The following is a 21,308-nucleotide window of genomic DNA, read 5'->3' on the forward strand; positions in this document are numbered from 1 at the left end:
CTTCAGAATAAATTCTAATGTATTATTGCTACAGAAGCCAGTATTAGACAAAATTAAATGTGGAAGGTAAAGTGGCTGCATCTAGTCCAACGTAGTATGTTATTAGTATCTCGGTAGAAGCAGATTACTGCAATCTAGACCAACGTAGTATGTTATTAGTATCTCGGTAGAAGCAGTTTATTTAACACACTGGAATTCAGCCTCAACTTATGTTGTTAGTATCTTGCGCCAAAAACCAGACACCGACAAATTTACTGTGAAAATACATGTGACTCAGCGAACAGATTAATTTGGAAAGCCCAATATGCACATTTGGTATTTGTAATACAACAGGCTGTGCTTACCTTTTTATTTTTGGACCGGTCCTCTGTTCACCTCGCCTCACGATCTCACCAAAGGTCAAATCTACACCTCCTCAGCACACCAAAGATCCGGGTCACGGCACCAAGTTGTTGAAAACACGCAGTTCTTTGAATCTTTGGGCTGAAGGAAGGACAATACTCGGTGTATCAATGCTCAATCAACAATCATTTATTTCCATACAATTCAACAGTCAGAGCATTACAACGTCCGGACGGGAGAGATGCTACCAGAGGGTCAGGCACATGTCTCAAAATGGTGACGGGTTGCTCAGCTTTTTATAGTCTCTAGTGGCCCCCAGCTAGTCGTAAAAGCCAAAACATCACATTTTTTCTCTGTTACAGCGCCTAAGTTATGACCTCGGCAGTTGTTTCTCTGCTTTCTGTAAGGTGGGGGTGTGGAATGTGGTCTATCTATCTCCCCTGTCTTTAGACACAGAGTCTCCTGCTTACAACCTTCTCTTCATGATTCAACAATTAAGCATGTCAAGAAAACAGTGTAACACATTCCCAGCAGATCAAGGATACAGAGTGATGCACATTTATCTAATGAACTAATATGTGAATATGTTCTGTTAACTCAAAAGTATAATGAGAACTAAACTACATACAGATCCCACACTCTATTTTAAAGGGTATAATATGATCTACAGCAGTATTCTAATTCAACTACTTTGATTACATATATAAGGTAACATATAATAACAGAATAATATCACAGTTGTTTGATATTTCCGGTAAGTACTGTTTAAAATACCAGAATAGGGAGGATGGTGTAGGTTTAAGTTTATTAGATTGATACATATATACCAACAGGACAGCACACATCACTGTCACAACAGCATTTGTTTTCATTCAGAGGCTTTATGGCTTTTCCTGTAATTCCTGGTGGGCTGTTCTCTAGTCAAAATGCCCGGGCTGAGTTTTTTTTTTGTCCCAGTCCAGTCCTGCGTGTTCATCAAAGTCAATCACTGAAAGAAAAAAAAAAGTTCACCGTCTCTTTGAATTTGCAGTGATGGTCATTGCTACTCCCCTCCAGTTGGAGGCGCTGTTGGACCAAGAAACAGCGGTGGTTTTCAATGGAACGAGAGGACAGAGAGACCGTGTTTGACGCTTTTATAAGCTGTAAAAACGTGATGTGTGAGTGTGTGTGCTGTGTGTATATTTCTGTGGAGAGGGGAAAGAGTATAAAAAGACTGGGTCCCGCTGTATTACTCAGGCTGCACTACAGCGTCTATTCACAGGCGCGATCCCACTACTGAGCGGCACGGGGGCTTTGACCTGCTCCGTTTCCGACCTGGGCCGGTGCACCCCTCCTTAGGCGACCTGGTGGTCCCGAGCTCCCCCAGGAGCACCATATCGATACCGAACTTAGTGCGGACACCCGATCGGCATAGTCCGCTGCAGCTCAGAGCTCCTGAGCTCAAACGATCCGCCAGCCTCAGCCTCCCGGTAGCTTGGATTACAGGCGCGCGCCACCGCACCCGGCAAGAGGCGCCCTCGTTTACGCAGACTTTAAGGTTTACACACCTGACGTCATCAGGAAACTGCTGCAGATAGCAGCCAACAGCAGCCGTAAAGGTGCTGCTCAACACACAGTCAACACACAGTTAGGGGAGACCGGGGATAGTTGTAACGTGGGTCAGTTGTAACACTTCCAATTTCTCCAATCAGGGCTAAGTTTCAAATGATGCGACTCATCCTGTGCATGCCCAATTCAGCTCTGCTATCACATGTGAAAAATCAGCACATTTTGTCAAACACAGACAATTTAACACGAAAAAAAGTAATTTGTATGCCAAAAAGTAAGTTTTTCTACTTTATTTCAATTTCTAATAGCATTATCTGCTTTGCAGTTAAACTCATCAAACTTAAATTGTGTTATTTGTATGTCTATGGGGATATATTCTGTGTAGGTCTTTAGTGCTAATGTTTTAGCCGTTGGCTGTAATGTTAGCTAGTTCATGGCTATAGGAGTCTGGGTCAGTTGTAACAGCAACAGTCTGGGTTAGTTGTAACAATGCAAATGTTACAAGTTGCCACACTATTACTTTAACTTATATTAAACAAGTTGGGGCAACGACATCAGCAGAGAGAGGTTCACTGGTCGCATTTGTATATGTGGTTAATGCCATTGGCAACACAATTCCTCCACTGTTTGTGTTCCCACACATACATTATGCAGACCACTGTGTCAGAGATGGACCAGTAGGAAGTACTGGTAGTGGAAATAAATCAGGATGGGTGCAAGAAACAGATTTCCTCATCTTTCTGAAGCACTTTGCAAACCACACCAAGGTAAGCCATGATAAAAAGTAATGGAATTGCGATGCTGGTGAACAACTACATTTTTTCAGCTTCATTGTTATGTTCAAAATTGGTGCAAGAGTTGTAGGTTATAATGCCCACTGAGCCAATGAGGCCAAACTCAAGGAAGACCAATCAAAATTAATGAAATATTCAGTTGCAGAAAATTCCAGAATTTGTCTTTTTTGGGGGGTTGGAATATGTTCAAAAGCTAGATTTCTGCATTCTGTCACACACACACACAGCTACATAAATGGCTCTAAGTGCATTCATGTGTTGAATAAACAAAGATTACATGTTAATATTTTGTTAGTACCCTTATTTCATTGTGTTACATTTCACCCCGGGATATGTTACAACTAACCCAGACTATGGGGTTAATTGTAACATTTCACTCTTTGTGTTTGAGACCATACCATGCAATGGGTAATTGTGCTGCAGAGAAAATAGCTGCACTATTTAATAGCAGAGACATGTAAATACTTTGCATTACATTTTGAATCCACTACCTTAAAAGAGCTTCAATTTACAGACAGAAATGTCAAAAATGTTACAACTATCCCCGGTCTCCCCTACTCATTTAAAATGTCTAGGTTTTAATAAATACAACCGAATCTTACAACCAAAGTGGTCATCTCATGTAAAAATATATAAAAATTCATTATTGTATATAGTAAATATTAAGTCTAATATATGCCCTAATAAGCTATAGTACTTTTTCCTTTGGGAAGGTACCATGTGTGCAGTCTGCAATTCTGTTGCGGAAAGATGTTGAATCTATTTATTTACTGTAGAAAAATAATTGGTTTCTGTGCATTTGTTTTACCCTGGCAATAAATTAAAGTCGATTACGTTGATTAAGCATCATTAGGCGGAGGGTGGGGGGCGGTTCCCTATTTTTGCTGGGAGTTGGCAACTCTGCTAGTTAGGTATATGTAATTATTGATTAGGTTGTTTGATATTTCCGGTAAGTACTGTTTAAAATACCAGAATAGGGAGGATGGTGTAGGTTTAAGTTTATTAGATTGATACATATATACCAACAGGACAGCACACATCACTGTCACAACAGCATTTGTTTTCATTCAGAGGCTTTATGGCTTTTCCTGTAATTCCTGGTGGGCTGTTCTCTAGTCAAAATGCCCGGGCTGATTTTTTTTTTGTCCCAGTCCAGTCCTGCGTGTTCATCAAAGTCAATCACTGAAAGAAAAAAAAAAGTTCACCGTCTCTTTGAATTTGCAGTGATGGTCATTGCTACTCCCCTCCAGTTGGAGGCGCTGTTGGACCAAGAAACAGCGGTGGTTTTCAATGGAACGAGAGGACAGAGAGACCGTGTTTGACGCTTTTATAAGCTGTAAAAACGTGATGTGTGAGTGTGTGTGCTGTGTGTATATTTCTGTGGAGAGGGGAAAGAGTATAAAAAGACTGGGTCCCGCTGTATTACTCAGGCTGCACTACAGCGTCTATTCACAGGCGCGATCCCACTACTGAGCGGCACGGGGGCTTTGACCTGCTCCGTTTCCGACCTGGGCCGGTGCACCCCTCCTTAGGCGACCTGGTGGTCCCGAGCTCCCCCAGGAGCACCATATCGATACCGAACTTAGTGCGGACACCCGATCGGCATAGTCCGCTGCAGCTCAGAGCTCCTGAGCTCAAACGATCCGCCAGCCTCAGCCTCCCGGTAGCTTGGATTACAGGCGCGCGCCACCGCACCCGGCAAGAGGCGCCCTCGTTTACGCAGACTTTAAGGTTTACACACCTGACGTCATCAGGAAACTGCTGCAGATAGCAGCCAACAGCAGCCGTAAAGGTGCTGCTCAACACACAGTCAACACACAGTTAGGGGAGACCGGGGATAGTTGTAACGTGGGTCAGTTGTAACACTTCCAATTTCTCCAATCAGGGCTAAGTTTCAAATGATGCGACTCATCCTGTGCATGCCCAATTCAGCTCTGCTATCACATGTGAAAAATCAGCACATTTTGTCAAACACAGACAATTTAACACGAAAAAAAGTAATTTGTATGCCAAAAAGTAAGTTTTTCTACTTTATTTCAATTTCTAATAGCATTATCTGCTTTGCAGTTAAACTCATCAAACTTAAATTGTGTTATTTGTATGTCTATGGGGATATATTCTGTGTAGGTCTTTAGTGCTAATGTTTTAGCCGTTGGCTGTAATGTTAGCTAGTTCATGGCTATAGGAGTCTGGGTCAGTTGTAACAGCAACAGTCTGGGTTAGTTGTAACAATGCAAATGTTACAAGTTGCCACACTATTACTTTAACTTATATTAAACAAGTTGGGGCAACGACATCAGCAGAGAGAGGTTCACTGGTCGCATTTGTATATGTGGTTAATGCCATTGGCAACACAATTCCTCCACTGTTTGTGTTCCCACACATACATTATGCAGACCACTGTGTCAGAGATGGACCAGTAGGAAGTACTGGTAGTGGAAATAAATCAGGATGGGTGCAAGAAACAGATTTCCTCATCTTTCTGAAGCACTTTGCAAACCACACCAAGGTAAGCCATGATAAAAAGTAATGGAATTGCGATGCTGGTGAACAACTACATTTTTTCAGCTTCATTGTTATGTTCAAAATTGGTGCAAGAGTTGTAGGTTATAATGCCCACTGAGCCAATGAGGCCAAACTCAAGGAAGACCAATCAAAATTAATGAAATATTCAGTTGCAGAAAATTCCAGAATTTGTCTTTTTTGGGGGGTTGGAATATGTTCAAAAGCTAGATTTCTGCATTCTGTCACACACACACACAGCTACATAAATGGCTCTAAGTGCATTCATGTGTTGAATAAACAAAGATTACATGTTAATATTTTGTTAGTACCCTTATTTCATTGTGTTACATTTCACCCCGGGATATGTTACAACTAACCCAGACTATGGGGTTAATTGTAACATTTCACTCTTTGTGTTTGAGACCATACCATGCAATGGGTAATTGTGCTGCAGAGAAAATAGCTGCACTATTTAATAGCAGAGACATGTAAATACTTTGCATTACATTTTGAATCCACTACCTTAAAAGAGCTTCAATTTACAGACAGAAATGTCAAAAATGTTACAACTATCCCCGGTCTCCCCTACTCATTTAAAATGTCTAGGTTTTAATAAATACAACCGAATCTTACAACCAAAGTGGTCATCTCATGTAAAAATATATAAAAATTCATTATTGTATATAGTAAATATTAAGTCTAATATATGCCCTAATAAGCTATAGTACTTTTTCCTTTGGGAAGGTACCATGTGTGCAGTCTGCAATTCTGTTGCGGAAAGATGTTGAATCTATTTATTTACTGTAGAAAAATAATTGGTTTCTGTGCATTTGTTTTACCCTGGCAATAAATTAAAGTCGATTACGTTGATTAAGCATCATTAGGCGGAGGGTGGGGGGCGGTTCCCTATTTTTGCTGGGAGTTGGCAACTCTGCTAGTTAGGTATATGTAATTATTGATTAGGTTGTTTGATATTTCCGGTAAGTACTGTTTAAAATACCAGAATAGGGAGGATGGTGTAGGTTTAAGTTTATTAGATTGATACATATATACCAACAGGACAGCGTACATCACTGTCACAACAGCATTTGTTTTCATTCAGAGGCTTTATGGCTTTTCCTATAATTCCTGGTGGGCTGTTCTCTAGTCAAAATGCCCGGGCTGATTTTTTTTTTGTCCCAGTCCAGTCCTGCGTGTTCATCAAAGTCAATCACTGAAAGAAAAAAAAAAGTTCACCGTCTCTTTGAATTTGCAGTGATGGTCATTGCTACTCCCCTCCAGTTGGAGGCGCTGTTGGACCAAGAAACAGCGGTGGTTTTCAATGGAACGAGAGGACAGAGAGACCGTGTTTGACGCTTTTATAAGCTGTAAAAACGTGATGTGTGAGTGTGTGTGCTGTGTGTATATTTCTGTGGAGAGGGGAAAGAGTATAAAAAGACTGGGTCCCGCTGTATTACTCAGGCTGCACTACAGCGTCTATTCACAGGCGCGATCCCACTACTGAGCGGCACGGGGGCTTTGACCTGCTCCGTTTCCGACCTGGGCCGGTGCACCCCTCCTTAGGCGACCTGGTGGTCCCGAGCTCCCCCAGGAGCACCATATCGATACCGAACTTAGTGCGGACACCCGATCGGCATAGTCCGCTGCAGCTCAGAGCTCCTGAGCTCAAACGATCCGCCAGCCTCAGCCTCCCGGTAGCTTGGATTACAGGCGCGCGCCACCGCACCCGGCAAGAGGCGCCCTCGTTTACGCAGACTTTAAGGTTTACACACCTGACGTCATCAGGAAACTGCTGCAGATAGCAGCCAACAGCAGCCGTAAAGGTGCTGCTCAACACACAGTCAACACACAGTTAGGGGAGACCGGGGATAGTTGTAACGTGGGTCAGTTGTAACACTTCCAATTTCTCCAATCAGGGCTAAGTTTCAAATGATGCGACTCATCCTGTGCATGCCCAATTCAGCTCTGCTATCACATGTGAAAAATCAGCACATTTTGTCAAACACAGACAATTTAACACGAAAAAAAGTAATTTGTATGCCAAAAAGTAAGTTTTTCTACTTTATTTCAATTTCTAATAGCATTATCTGCTTTGCAGTTAAACTCATCAAACTTAAATTGTGTTATTTGTATGTCTATGGGGATATATTCTGTGTAGGTCTTTAGTGCTAATGTTTTAGCCGTTGGCTGTAATGTTAGCTAGTTCATGGCTATAGGAGTCTGGGTCAGTTGTAACAGCAACAGTCTGGGTTAGTTGTAACAATGCAAATGTTACAAGTTGCCACACTATTACTTTAACTTATATTAAACAAGTTGGGGCAACGACATCAGCAGAGAGAGGTTCACTGGTCGCATTTGTATATGTGGTTAATGCCATTGGCAACACAATTCCTCCACTGTTTGTGTTCCCACACATACATTATGCAGACCACTGTGTCAGAGATGGACCAGTAGGAAGTACTGGTAGTGGAAATAAATCAGGATGGGTGCAAGAAACAGATTTCCTCATCTTTCTGAAGCACTTTGCAAACCACACCAAGGTAAGCCATGATAAAAAGTAATGGAATTGCGATGCTGGTGAACAACTACATTTTTTCAGCTTCATTGTTATGTTCAAAATTGGTGCAAGAGTTGTAGGTTATAATGCCCACTGAGCCAATGAGGCCAAACTCAAGGAAGACCAATCAAAATTAATGAAATATTCAGTTGCAGAAAATTCCAGAATTTGTCTTTTTTGGGGGGTTGGAATATGTTCAAAAGCTAGATTTCTGCATTCTGTCACACACACACACAGCTACATAAATGGCTCTAAGTGCATTCATGTGTTGAATAAACAAAGATTACATGTTAATATTTTGTTAGTACCCTTATTTCATTGTGTTACATTTCACCCCGGGATATGTTACAACTAACCCAGACTATGGGGTTAATTGTAACATTTCACTCTTTGTGTTTGAGACCATACCATGCAATGGGTAATTGTGCTGCAGAGAAAATAGCTGCACTATTTAATAGCAGAGACATGTAAATACTTTGCATTACATTTTGAATCCACTACCTTAAAAGAGCTTCAATTTACAGACAGAAATGTCAAAAATGTTACAACTATCCCCGGTCTCCCCTACTCATTTAAAATGTCTAGGTTTTAATAAATACAACCGAATCTTACAACCAAAGTGGTCATCTCATGTAAAAATATATAAAAATTCATTATTGTATATAGTAAATATTAAGTCTAATATATGCCCTAATAAGCTATAGTACTTTTTCCTTTGGGAAGGTACCATGTGTGCAGTCTGCAATTCTGTTGCGGAAAGATGTTGAATCTATTTATTTACTGTAGAAAAATAATTGGTTTCTGTGCATTTGTTTTACCCTGGCAATAAATTAAAGTCGATTACGTTGATTAAGCATCATTAGGCGGAGGGTGGGGGGCGGTTCCCTATTTTTGCTGGGAGTTGGCAACTCTGCTAGTTAGGTATATGTAATTATTGATTAGGTTGTTTGATATTTCCGGTAAGTACTGTTTAAAATACCAGAATAGGGAGGATGGTGTAGGTTTAAGTTTATTAGATTGATACATATATACCAACAGGACAGCGTACATCACTGTCACAACAGCATTTGTTTTCATTCAGAGGCTTTATGGCTTTTCCTGTAATTCCTGGTGGGCTGTTCTCTAGTCAAAATGCCCGGGCTGATTTTTTTTTTGTCCCAGTCCAGTCCTGCGTGTTCATCAAAGTCAATCACTGAAAAAAAAAAAAGTTCACCGTCTCTTTGAATTTGCAGTGATGGTCATTGCTACTCCCCTCCAGTTGGAGGCGCTGTTGGACCAAGAAACAGCGGTGGTTTTCAATGGAACGAGAGGACAGAGAGACCGTGTTTGACGCTTTTATAAGCTGTAAAAACGTGATGTGTGAGTGTGTATATTTCTGTGGAGAGGGGAAAGAGTATAAAAAGACTGGGTCCCGCTGTATTACTCAGGCTGCACTACAGCGTCTATTCACAGGCGCGATCCCACTACTGAGCGGCACGGGGGCTTTGACCTGCTCCGTTTCCGACCTGGGCCGGTGCACCCCTCCTTAGGCGACCTGGTGGTCCCGAGCTCCCCCAGGAGCACCATATCGATACCGAACTTAGTGCGGACACCCGATCGGCATAGTCCGCTGCAGCTCAGAGCTCCTGAGCTCAAACGATCCGCCAGCCTCAGCCTCCCGGTAGCTTGGATTACAGGCGCGCGCCACCGCACCCGGCGAGAAACAGAAGTGCTCCTCGGGCTTTTATCTTTCACAAAAGTGACGTCACGAATAACACAGCGCTATCAAGCGGTGAAAACCGGGTACTGTTATAAAAGGTCTGCACACCGTTTCCTTTGGTTCTTTTAATTCCTCTTTAGGAACGTTAGTAAGTCGTTCCCTGAAAAAACAAAAGGTTCCCCGGATAGCCAATTAGAAGGATTCATTGAATGTGAAAGACTCCAGGAAATATTATTTCTTTTTTCTTTCTAAATTTCCAGCACTAATAAAACCCCATTGTTTATTCCACATATCTATGTACATGAGCAAATGTCTATGTACTCTGTAATAGGCCAATACTCTGTAATAGGCCAATAAATCATAGTAATTTACTTGGTATTGACATAACTTTTTCCATATAATGTAACCTTCTTTATAAAGTAAAATAAGCTCAAGCCTAGCCTATGAACTGGAAACTGGACTGATTATTTAACACATCTTGATAACTTGGATTAACTCACCAGTAGATAACCACCAGTAAATATGACAGCATTCGGAAACTTTTTTTTTTTATTGTTTAGATTTTAATATATTTCCTCTTCTTTGCTTACAGTCCGCTACATGAATAATAGTCAGTGATACAAATAAAAGAAGGTCACTTGCATTACAAGCATTGGGTTGTCATGCCATCATTTTATTTATGATGAAATGTCTCATAAATACACTCACCAGTCACTCAGTAATGAAAATATCATCACCTAATCACATGGCAGAATCTCAGAGTATTTAGGCATATAAATACTGGATCTGATAGGAAAGCAACACTAACTCAAATAATAACTCATCACAACCAAGGTTTGCAGAAGAACATCCATGAATGCACATTATGTCAAACCTTAAACCAGATAGGCTACAGCAGCAGAAGACCACACCGGGTCCCACTCCTGTCAGCCAAGAACAAGAAACTAAGACACTGCAAAATCTGCCAGATTTGGACAACAAGGGCTTGGAAAAATGTTGCTTGGTCTAATGAGTCGATTTCTGCTAAGACATTTGAATTGTAGGGTTAGAACTTGGTGTAAACAACATGAAAGCATGGGCGGATTGTGGAAGAGACTGTGTCAGCAAGTTCCCTTAAAAGGTTTGTGCTCAAAGCTAAATCTGTGTTACAGAAACTCAGCCTTTGTGTTTTTCATTATAGGAACAAAAAAATTCTGTAGCCTGCTATTTTTAACAGCTACTTTTATAGGTAATCTTAATTTTTTGTTATTATTGTTTATTTTATTTGCGATATTTAACTATATTTATATTAGCTATATTAACTTTAAAGATTTGAAACCTCTGTTCACGTCATATGTTTTGCTACTGAACATTTAAAATATATTTCTTCTGACCGTGCAGTTAAAACAAACTAAACAATAAGTGATTTCATATCTTTACAAAATAACATATTATATTTAGCTATAGACCACATGTTGTGACTTCCTTCTGATAAAGGGTGAACATGCTGTACTAAAGCACAATTGTGGAAAACTTAAGGTTTCAATTCAAAGAATTAGTTTGGCCTCAAACAAAGCTGAAGAAGTCAAAGAATAATACTAATACAAACACAATACATTACAGCAAACAATAATATCACGCACAATCATGCCTCCACTGTATGTTACTGATAGAGATACATATATATGTATTCCATCTCACTGCCCAATAGACTGCCTGTAGGCTTCATATAAGTCTATTGGGCGGTGAGATGGAACTCGTCTCACTCAAATGCCGCCAGATCAAAAAGTATACATCTGGTAGACATTGAGGAAGACATTGTTAGAAAAAAGACAAATTTTTATATGATTCAGTGGTAAAATGATGGCTGAAGTAACATTTTTCTGGCTCTCTTTTCCCATTCACCTGAATGAGGAGCTATTAGTGAGGACACATTAAATAATTCAAACATGACAGAAATAAAATGAGGAAGCAATTTGGTGCCAGAATATGTGTCTCTACAACAAACTGTAGGGAAGGTACACACCACGGAAGAAAAATAATATTAATAATAAAGAATTTAGCCAAACGTAACATACACCTGACAGTTAGCTTTGCAACAGTCCCACCAATTATTAGGCAAGAGTAAACACAGTGAGACAGTTACTGATGTCACAGCTGCACAACAACTAAACATACTCTATAAAAGCTGGCATTACAATAAAATGGTCCCAAGTCTAGCAACACTTGGACAACATGAAAGGTTTAATATATTCAGATTTCATAATTTCGGAATTTCCGCAGCAGATTAGATGGAGAGTCACCAGCCCAGCGGAAGCGTCGATGGCAGAAATCACCTGCAGCAATGATAAGAAAAAGTCACTTCACTTCCCTTTATGCAGTTCAGTACTTTTTAAACAGCTACTGTTTACTCTAGAAGAAATTCACATGAGGAACAGTTCAGATCCTTCACTGAGTACTCAAGCCTGTTGTGTACTCGGCTTGAGTATCCGGTAAGCTGTACTGATGCTCGTGGAGGAAAGTCTATAATCATAGCTGTGTTTCAGCTATAGTAATACTGACTTGCAAGTGTTTATCTCAGAGGTTATGACTGACTTCTAACTCTAAAAATTAGTTTCAGAACAAAGTCCTTACAGTGCTCTTTAGCAGCAAATATTTGAAACATTTTGTGGCAGTATTATAAAGGAAAAAGGAATCCACAGCGAGCTTCTGTAGAATCTCAGGAAAACTGCATCAGTCCTCAGGGCTACAGGAAAGTGTCAGCCCTGAACACTGAAGCTAAAAACTAGCTAAGAGGAAACTACTAACATGGTCTCACAGCCAAGTTGTGAATAATTGCTGAACCTGAAATTATAACCAAAATAAAATGAAATCAGTGCTTTAAAGTGGTAGCTTTGAAGTGCAAAGTGCAAAACCTCACAAAACATTGGGTGGGCGTGCAGCCCCTCTTTAATATGAGCACTAAAGAGCTCCTACTTTTATATTCCATCAGCTTAATATAAGAGCAGAGAAGCTCTTGAGCAGCTGTTCTGAATATCCATTGCCTCTCTGCAATGAAATTAGATTGAAAATACACCAAATCATGTCTATCATACTGGTATCAATTAAACTTTTCTCATGTCTGACTTTCAAAAATAAGGATCCTATGGCACTGACCACTTCCTTACTTGTATTTTGTGTGTTGTTATGTATTGCTCTCCAGCAACATCTTGCTTTAAAGAATTGGAATAAATTTCAGTTACCCGAGTATGCCGTGCTTTCACACGAAGATTTCCCCGTTTCCTGCTGCTCACAGTGAAAGCTCTCTGCTTGTGACGTGATGGGGTCTTCTGGTTTGGAGCCCTCCAACATTGGTTCCTTCTTATTTCTCACAGCCCAGTGCATTGACTGTAAACAAATTAGCAGGCTTTTTAAGTGTCAATGGTTGCACAGTGTTTTTAAGAATCTAAAGAGAGGACATTACGTACAGTTTTCACTGAGTCGTTCAAGGCCTGCCAGTCATGGAATGGGATCGTAACTCCGCTTCTTTTCCAAAGATCATAGTTTTTCCTTTTGGTTTCATCGCATAAAACCTCTTTGGCTTCCTGCAGCTTCTGGAAATCTGCCACTTTCACAACAGAAAAAACGGTTTTAATATAAAATTTAGAATTTAATAAAGCAATTTACTGTATACAGCTGTAAGCATCCGCTCTATTAGCATTATTTGCTTTGAAGTTAAGACATCAGAAACAGACATTAACTATGTAAGAAAAGTGTGAATGAAGAGGTAATGAAGGGGTAATAGCACACTTTGTAATACTTTATTGCTTCGGGCTATGAAAAAAAGGTTATATGAAATATGACTCACACACAGTTAGTGGTGTGTGTGCATTACCTGCTCTTGGGCTGTCGAGGTGTTTGTCTGGATGACATGCCAAGGCTCGAATCTTGTATTCATTGAGAATCTGTTCAGTCTGCAAGAGAACAAAACAAAACAAACCTCATAGTCTGATGTGATCTAATCAATAAGATCTATGTTATCTTGACCGTGTTATTGACTATTTGAGACCCTCAGCTCTGCCAGTCTATGAGTGTTGCTGATTGCTGAGTAATATATTGAGTGAAAATTGGCGATCACAAGACCACGGTGGATATGTGTGTTGATGTTGATAATCAAAGATTTGTTTTAGTAAGATACATTAAAAAATCACACTGATTGCATATCTAATCTAGTTATACACAAATGAATTTAAATGCTGGCTGGCAGACACTGGATGACGCACGACTAGTTTCACATCAACAGGTCTCTGTTGGTTCAGCCTAATCTGAGGCACACATACATTTTTATTTTCACATTTTTTGACTCAGCAGCGTATAGGCTATTGACCCAAATAATTACTGACTTATAGATCGAGACTATATCCGTTCAGCAACCCAGGAAATAGTCTGAGCCTTAAACCCACTGACGAGAACTTACCGATGACAGTTCATCACATCCCAGTAACCCGTAGTAATCCTCCAAATCCTCAGGTTTACAGCTCAAAACAGCCTCCATAAAAATCTGTCGGAGAAGCACGTATGGCTTCTTTTAACGGACCACAAATGCTGCTGAACGTGATCACAGCTGATCAGTTAAAGGGTTGCCAAAGGGTCCCCCCTCTCACTCACTTACTATAACCAACTAGCTAACTACTAACTGTTAGCAAAGTTTGTCTTAGTATGGTTTTGTCAGCTAGCGTTAGATTTCAGGGATTATTAAACTGTTAAAATTGTCAAGGGAGATCTCTCCTGAGTTGTTGGGAGAGCCCAGCTGCCCCTTTTTACCGTATGACGTACGATGCATTCAAGGGTCTTGATAATGGTCCTGCTTACTAGAAAATTCATTTATTCATCTGGCTAAGAAACAAAGGCAATGGTAGCTTTAGGAAATTAAAAATGTTATATTTTTATGTAGTAAAACTAAATTTCTTTCACATACTTAAGGCTTGTGTGGCAACGAAAAAAGAAAATGACAGATTTGTAACTGGGGCATTAATTAAGCTTTCAACGGCTGCACGTCAATATAAAATCGTTTATATTTACGCGAAACACATCACCGAAAGGCTTGAAAGATTCGTGAGGGCTAACCTATGATTAGAAATCATCCGACAGCACTTGAAGGCAACAATATTTGTTATGGTATAATGTCAGCGACGTAGAGGGGGGCGTTTCGCTCGTGACTACTGGTGGAGAACGAGTCACGTGTGCTATGCAAATGAGCCAGCTGTCCGAGAGGAAGGCTCCTGCTCAGCGGCTCTGCGGGCTGAAGATGGCGGACGGAGAGAACAGTCTCAAAACGGCCCTTTCGGGCGCCTCCGATACGGGGGAACCTCCGGCTAAGATTTCGAAAATCAGTCCAGGAACTAACTATGGACTAAAAGCCGTCGAAGCGGACCAGTTCTCGTGCGTCTCCGCGGCAACTGAGAGCTGGGAGGCGGCGTTGAATTGTGCGCAGCCCGCGGAGAAGGAAGCTAAGCCGGTGATGGCGGTAGAACAGGCCCCGGCAGCGCTAGGCGGAGACAACAATGGACTGGAAGTATTGCTCTCCGACCCTCACAAGCCAGTTGGGAAACTGGACGACACCACTGTCTTTGGCGCAACCGAGGACAGTCCAGGTATAAAAAGAGAAAAACTTTGAGTATTTAAGTGACTTACAGTGAGAAAAATTCTTTGCCAACTTAACCGGTGAGCTAACTGGCTCCATGTGAAACAGTTAACTTTGCTAATGTTAAATACAGTAATGCTGTGTGGGTGTCGAGAACTGTGTACTCCTGAAAACGGGAACTTTTCCACTAAATTATATTTCGCTAAACGGAAGTAGAACTCTATCAGTGATCCTGCCAGCACAAATTTGTCCATTTAACTTTTTCATAACCACGCAAAACTTTGAGAGCAACTTAGCGTTTGTTAGCCGGTTGAAAGTTGACTTTGAGAGACTGCGTTCACCGATTTACTTTTGTAACGGGTCGTAGCAGTTATTAAAGAGAGTCGCGACTTATATCTAGTCTTATTTAGTTAATTTTCTCCATGTCTGTACTTAGATTTTCTTGGGCACGATGATCTTCCCTCTAACGGTTTGGCTGTCACTCCGGAGCACATCACTGAAGACGATGACAGGTCCTCACATGCAAGCTCCAGCGACTGGACTCCTCAACCGCAAATAGGTAACTAAGATAATCAGATCATTAATAAACTACAATATCTTAGATTACGCCACTTATAATATGTATTTAGTGTGTATGTATATATTTAAACCACATAATAATTGTTTGCATTGTACAAGTATGTGTGTACAATTTTTGAAATCCAGCCATACTGAGATGTTATGTTCTTGCTCGCAGGTTCCTACAGTTTCATCCAGCAGCACATTAGAGAGACAGATCCAAGGGCCATCCTGAGGGATTTGCTGCCCGAGACTGTACTCCCACCAGATTTAGATGACATGACATTGTGGCAGATCATCATCAACATCTCAGAGCCTCCAAAAAGAAAGAAGCGGAAAGATATTAATACCTTAGAAGATGTAGTCAGGCTACTACATGAAAGTAAAAGGATACTAGTGCTGACTGGTGCTGGGGTATGCATTTTTTACTTTATCATGTAGCTCTACTGTGTAAATTCGATTTTCAGTACTAGTGTTCATTGCATTTCCTTATTTTTATTTTATTTGTTGTAGGTTTCAGTTTCATGTGGAATACCAGACTTCCGCTCCAGAGATGGAATTTATGCACGGCTTGCTGTAGATTTTCCAGATCTTCCAGATCCTCAAGCTATGTTTGACATTGAGTACTTCAGACGGGACCCTAGACCGTTTTTTAAGTTTGCTAAGGTTGGTTTTACATGAACAATAGAATAACAATTTGAATGCTCTCTAACAAAGAATTATTAATCTTAATCCAAACCATAAATCTCTTCATGTAGACCATTGCAAGGTCTACATGACTAGTGGATTGTGCACTTTCATTCTGTGAAAGGGTCATTTTGAAAGGGAAACTACTTAAATGTAAGCCGCTTATGAGTTCCTGTTAAATTTTGTAATGTTGTTTAATACGGTGCCCCACACCCCCATGTTTACACCAACTTTTAAATGGAGAATCAGAACCTGTTTTTTAAGTTAACTTAAAACATAACATAATGTTCAGTTAAATTTGACCCATTTTGACATTTGGCAACAGTTAAGAAAAAAAAAAAAACCATATACAGGGAGTGCAGAATTTTTAGGCAAGTTGTATTTTTGAGGAATAATTTTATTATTGAACAACAACCATGTTCTCAATGAACCCAAAAAACTCATTAATATCAAAGCTGAATGTTTTTGGAAGTAGTTTTTAGTTTGTTTTTAGTTTTAGCTATTTTAGGGGGATATCTGTGTGTGCAGGTGACTATTACTGTGCATAATTATTAGGCAATTTAACAAAAAACAAATTATACCCATTTCAATTATTTATTTTCACCAGTGAAACCAATATAACATCTCCACATTCACAAATATACATTTCTGACATTCAAAAACAAAACAAAAACAAATCAGCGACCAACATAGCCACCTTTCTTTGCAAGGACACTCAAAAGCCTGCCATCCATGGATTCTGTCAGTGTTTTGATCTGTTCACCATCAACATTGCGTGCAGCAGCAACCACAGCCTCCCAGACACTGTTCAGAGAGGTGTACTGTTTTCCCTCCTTGTAAATCTCACATTTGATGATGGACCACAGGTTCTCAATGGGGTTCAGATCAGGTGAACAAGGAGGCCATGTCATTAGTTTTTCTTCTTTTATACCCTTTCTTGCCAGCCACGCTGTGGAGTACTTGGACGCGTGTGATGGAGCATTGTCCTGCATGAAAATCATGTTTTTCTTGAAGGATGCAGACTTCTTCCTGTACCACTGCTTGAAGAAGGTGTCTTCCAGAAACTGGCAGTAGGACTGGGAGTTGAGCTTGACTCCATCCTCAACCCGAAAAGGCCCCACAAGCTCATCTTTGATGATACCAGCCCAAACCAGTACTCCACCTCCACCTTGCTGGCGTCTGAGTCGGACTGGAGCTCTCTGCCCTTTACCAATCCAGCCACGGGCCCATCCATCTGGCCCATCAAGACTCACTCTCATTTCATCAGTCCATAAAACCTTAGAAAAACCAGTCTTGAGATATTTCTTGGCCCAGTCTTGACGTTTCAGCTTGTGTGTCTTGTTCAGTGGTGGTCGTCTTTCAGCCCTTCTTACCTTGGCCATGTCTCTGAGTATTGCACACCTTGTGCTTTTGGGCACTCCAGTGATGTTGCAGCTCTGAAATATGGCCAAACTGGTGGCAAGTGGCATCTTGGCAGCTGCACGCTTGACTTTTCTCAGTTCATGGGCAGTTATTTTGCGCCTTGGTTTTTCCACACGCTTCTTGCGACTCTGTTGACTATTTTGAATGAAACGCTTGATTGTTCGATGATCACGCTTCAGAAGCTTTGCAATTTTGAGACTGCTGCATCCCTCTGCAAGATATCTCACTATTTTTTACTTTTCTGAGCCTGTCAAGTCCTTCTTTTGACCCATTTTGCCAAAGGAAAGGACGTTGCCTAATAATTATGCACACCTGATATAGGGTGTTGATGTCATTAGACCACACCCCTTCTCATTACAGAGATGCACATCACCTAATATGCTTAATTGGTAGTAGGCTTTCGAGCCTATACAGCTTGGAGTAAGACAACATGCATGAAGAGGATGATGTGGACAAAATACTCATTTGCCTAATAATTCTGCACTCCCTGTATGTCTTTTAGCTTGAAATTGTTTAATTTTCCTAAAGTAACTTAAAATTTTATCACAAGAACTGTTTGTGTTCCCACCAGATTTGATCAGGCCCCTGCAGGGACGGGAAATTTAAAGGATCGTGGGGAATTCTCCAAACAGTGAAATAGTAAAAGAACACAGGAGTGATCAAATAAGATCCACAAAATAACAGAGGCTATACAGAAGTCAGAGGGTCCCTTATCATAGACACAATATCTGTAATAGGGTGGGAAGGTGGTCCATATACAGTAGTATATTGTGGTACAGTGGGTAGCACTGTTGCCTCACAGCAATACTTTTCCTGGTTGAAAAAATTGCTTAAAGTTCAATAGCTGTGTGGGTGTGTCTTGTAAACTTACACAGCATTTAATGTTTTTATCTTCTCTCTTAAGCACATTGTGTTTACATATTAATAAATGTGCTACATGAATAAAATTGCAATTAAGTACTCCGAATAAAGTACTGTATGTATTTGCTAATAGAGATTAAAACAGATCTCATAAGATGGGTTGGGTCATAACATTACAAAAGGACCTGAGCTGCCATTTCAGTGAGTGTGAGAAACTGATGTGGAAGTCCCACACATGCCAGGTTTCCTAGCACTGCTTTGAATGCACAGACTAGTTTGCATTAAGCATTTTGTATATATATTGTGTTCTAAGTCAGTTAATACTGCACTCTGAAAAAGGTTTAAAAAAAGGTTTTAAAGATTGATCACTGATTTATTATTATCAAATATATTCAAACCATGCTATGAGGCATGAAATATAAACAGTTATTAAGTGTTTAAATATGGTCCAGAAAAGCCATGGTGGGGGCATATGACTATAGCAATGTTTGCATTTTCTTCACAAGTACTGAATGCATAATTTTATATTACAGGAGATCTACCCTGGGCAGTTTGAACCTTCTCCCTGTCATAGATTTATATCTATGCTAGATAAGCAAAGAAAGCTGCTGCGCAATTATACGCAAAACATTGATACACTGGAACAAGTGGCTGGGGTTCAGCGGATTATCCAGTGTCACGGTGAGTGGTGCATGTGATTGATCCCTCTTGCTTATTTCGTTATTTGTTTTTTTTATAGTTCTTCCCCAGTAATTCAATGTCAATTATATTTTAGGGTCATTTGCAACTGCATCCTGTCTCGTCTGTAAGCACAAAGTGGACTGTGAGGCTATAAGGGAAGACATCTTTAACCAGGTATGTGTTCACTGCAATCTAATCCAGGATACCACTTTTTTGCAGACACTGTTGGATGTTGCACCATCACCAAGGCCAATAATGCAGATACAGATTGCATGTAGAAACATCGTGTGAAAAACCTCTTTAATAAGTATAAGGATTTATCTGTATATATTTGCTGTTAGGGGTCTCAAATATCTACGTAATTACTTGTAAACAAGGGAAACCACATGGACATCAAAAGCTGATAATACCCTTTTTAGTTTTACCTCCCAAACAACCCATAACATAGCTGACTGTTTAAAATATTCCAGAAAGATTGCCTTGTTATTGCTGTGAGTGATTGCCCACCCCATAAAATTTGGATGGTGTTTAGTGGCGCTGTAGTAAATAAATAATACATTAAATTCATCCATCAGGTTGTCCCTCATTGTCCACGGTGTCCAGATATCCCTCTGGCAATCATGAAACCAGACATTGTCTTCTTTGGAGAGAACCTTCCAGAAATGTTTCACAGAGCCATGAAACAGGATAAAGATGAGGTGGATCTCTTGATTGTCATTGGCTCTTCGCTTAAAGTCCGACCGGTTGCCCTCATCCCAAGTATGTTTTATCGAAACGGATTCACTTTTAGTGTCTGTAACATTAAACATACTAACCGATATGTTTCTGTATGCTTTGCATGTCATTCAAACACCGAATATTTGTTTTTCCTCTCTATCCAGACTCCATTCCTCATGAAGTGCCTCAGGTCCTGATCAATCGGGAGCAGCTGCCTCATCTGAACTTTGACGTGGAGCTACTCGGGGACTGTGACGTCATTATCAACGAGCTCTGTCATCGATTGGGTGGAGACTTTGAGCAGCTCTGCTACAACACTGTAAGATTAACTGAGATCACAGAGAAACCCCCTCGGTTACCAGAACAGCCACCAAGCGAGGCCTTGTCTGCTTCGAGTGATGCGACTCAGGAGGAGCAGAAGCGGCACACTACAGACTCTGTAAATATGCCTTCGGAGGAGACAGAAAGTCTGAATGTCACAGAGACTGCTGATAATAATGTTACACCTCTAGAGCCTTGTCCAAATGCTCAGTGTCCAACGGAGAGCACTGAATCTCCAGAGAAAGCAGCAGAAGGTGCGCCAAAAGAGGAGGCACCCGAACGAAAGAGTCAAACCTCCAACCTTGAATTTCGTAGACGTTGCTGGATGAGTCGAGTTAACAGAACTCCAATCAGCAAACGCCTTGAGGGTAAGATTTAGACCACGGTAAACAAGCAAAGCTGCTTTAATGTAACAAATAAATTGATTTTGGATGTGTGACAAAATCGTGCAAAGACATGTTGTGTGTCCCTTTGCTCAGCAGTTTGTTTTTTTTTTCTCCCTCCATACAACTGTCATAAACAATGAACAGATCCCAGATAGGTGTGCAAAGCTCACTGATCCTCTTTTGTTTTCCACAGCAGGCCAATACCTGTTTCAACCACCAAATCACTATATCTTCCACGGGGCAGAGGTTTATTCTGACTCTGAAGATGAGACGTCGAGCTCCTGCGGGAGTGACAGCGAGGACTCTGAATGCTGTGCTGAAGGGGAGGAAGACGACAGCGAGCCGGAGGATGCCGACGTAGTACCAGCAGTGGATGGAGAAACATGCCTCAAAGACATAGTACAGCACACTGTAGCCACTGAGGCCACGTCAAGTGTGCAGACAGACAATAATTCTGAAAAGACTGAGAGTACCACACACCTTTAAATGTAAATTACCCAGTCAACAAAGCACTAATTGTCTTTTTATAGATATATATAAATATATACATATAAGTTTCATATATTTTTGACTCTTCATCCTTAATATTCAGGGTTTCCTCCAGAAATGTTGTTAGACCCAGTGGTCA

The 21,308-nt window shown here is 40.6% G+C and overlaps 2 protein-coding genes and 4 non-coding genes across 6 annotated transcripts; 1 reads left to right on the forward strand and 5 right to left on the reverse strand.

The window, feature by feature from the left end:
• Positions 1-1,549: 1,549 nt before the first annotated feature.
• LOC146655956 (signal recognition particle RNA) lies at positions 1,550-1,848 on the reverse strand. Its single transcript, XR_014914486.1, has one exon.
• Positions 1,849-4,085: 2,237 nt separating this feature from the next.
• LOC146655957 (signal recognition particle RNA) lies at positions 4,086-4,384 on the reverse strand. The gene has a single exon (XR_014914487.1).
• A 2,237-nt stretch (positions 4,385-6,621) lies between these two features.
• Positions 6,622-6,920, reverse strand: LOC146655958 (signal recognition particle RNA). The gene has a single exon (XR_014914488.1).
• Positions 6,921-9,144: 2,224 nt separating this feature from the next.
• LOC146655959 (signal recognition particle RNA) lies at positions 9,145-9,443 on the reverse strand. The gene has a single exon (XR_014914490.1).
• A 566-nt stretch (positions 9,444-10,009) lies between these two features.
• Positions 10,010-14,414, reverse strand: dnajc12 (DnaJ (Hsp40) homolog, subfamily C, member 12). Its single transcript, XM_085428720.1, has 5 exons — positions 13,881-14,414; positions 13,299-13,377; positions 12,892-13,031; positions 12,667-12,811; positions 10,010-11,760 (listed from the first exon to the last, which is right to left on the reverse strand). Exons 1-5 carry the CDS (start codon positions 13,956-13,958, stop codon positions 11,678-11,680), a joined length of 525 nt encoding a protein of 174 aa, XP_085284846.1. The 5' UTR covers positions 13,959-14,414; the 3' UTR covers positions 10,010-11,677.
• A 222-nt stretch (positions 14,415-14,636) lies between these two features.
• sirt1 (sirtuin 1) lies at positions 14,637-21,244 on the forward strand. Its single transcript, XM_085428718.1, has 9 exons — positions 14,637-15,057; positions 15,484-15,606; positions 15,784-16,019; positions 16,119-16,271; positions 19,109-19,256; positions 19,351-19,430; positions 19,832-20,015; positions 20,138-20,662; positions 20,874-21,244. The coding sequence occupies exons 1-9, from the start codon at positions 14,652-14,654 to the stop codon at positions 21,164-21,166; spliced, it is 2,148 nt and encodes a 715-aa protein (XP_085284844.1). The 5' UTR covers positions 14,637-14,651; the 3' UTR covers positions 21,167-21,244.
• The last annotated feature ends 64 nt before the right edge of the window (positions 21,245-21,308 follow it).

The sequence above is a fragment of the Rhamphochromis longiceps genome, linkage group LG13, assembly GCF_057381845.1.
Source record: "Rhamphochromis longiceps isolate RC_006_pf linkage group LG13, R_longiceps_female_GT1.1, whole genome shotgun sequence".
NCBI classification, from domain to species: Eukaryota; Metazoa; Chordata; class Actinopteri; order Cichliformes; family Cichlidae; genus Rhamphochromis; species Rhamphochromis longiceps.

What these genes read in the sequence shown, in the direction of transcription:
- dnajc12 (XM_085428720.1), bottom strand. Translation starts at nt 13,958, where the DNA reads ATGGAGGCTGTTTTGAGCTGTAAACCTGAGGATTTGGAGGATTACTAC. An exon ending in GATGTGATGAACTGTCATCG is followed by an intron (nt 13,378 to 13,880) that starts GTAAGTTCTCGT and finishes GTTCTCTTGCAG; the next exon opens with ACTGAACAGATTCTCAATGA. An exon ending in TGAAAGCACGGCATACTCGG is followed by an intron (nt 11,761 to 12,666) that starts GTAACTGAAATT and finishes TCATTGCTGCAG; the next exon opens with GTGATTTCTGCCATCGACGC.
- sirt1 (XM_085428718.1), top strand. Translation starts at nt 14,652, where the DNA reads ATGCAAATGAGCCAGCTGTCCGAGAGGAAGGCTCCTGCTCAGCGGCTC. An exon ending in CGCAACCGAGGACAGTCCAG is followed by an intron (nt 15,058 to 15,483) that starts GTATAAAAAGAG and finishes GTCTGTACTTAG; the next exon opens with ATTTTCTTGGGCACGATGAT. An exon ending in AATCAGCAAACGCCTTGAGG is followed by an intron (nt 20,663 to 20,873) that starts GTAAGATTTAGA and finishes TGTTTTCCACAG; the next exon opens with CAGGCCAATACCTGTTTCAA.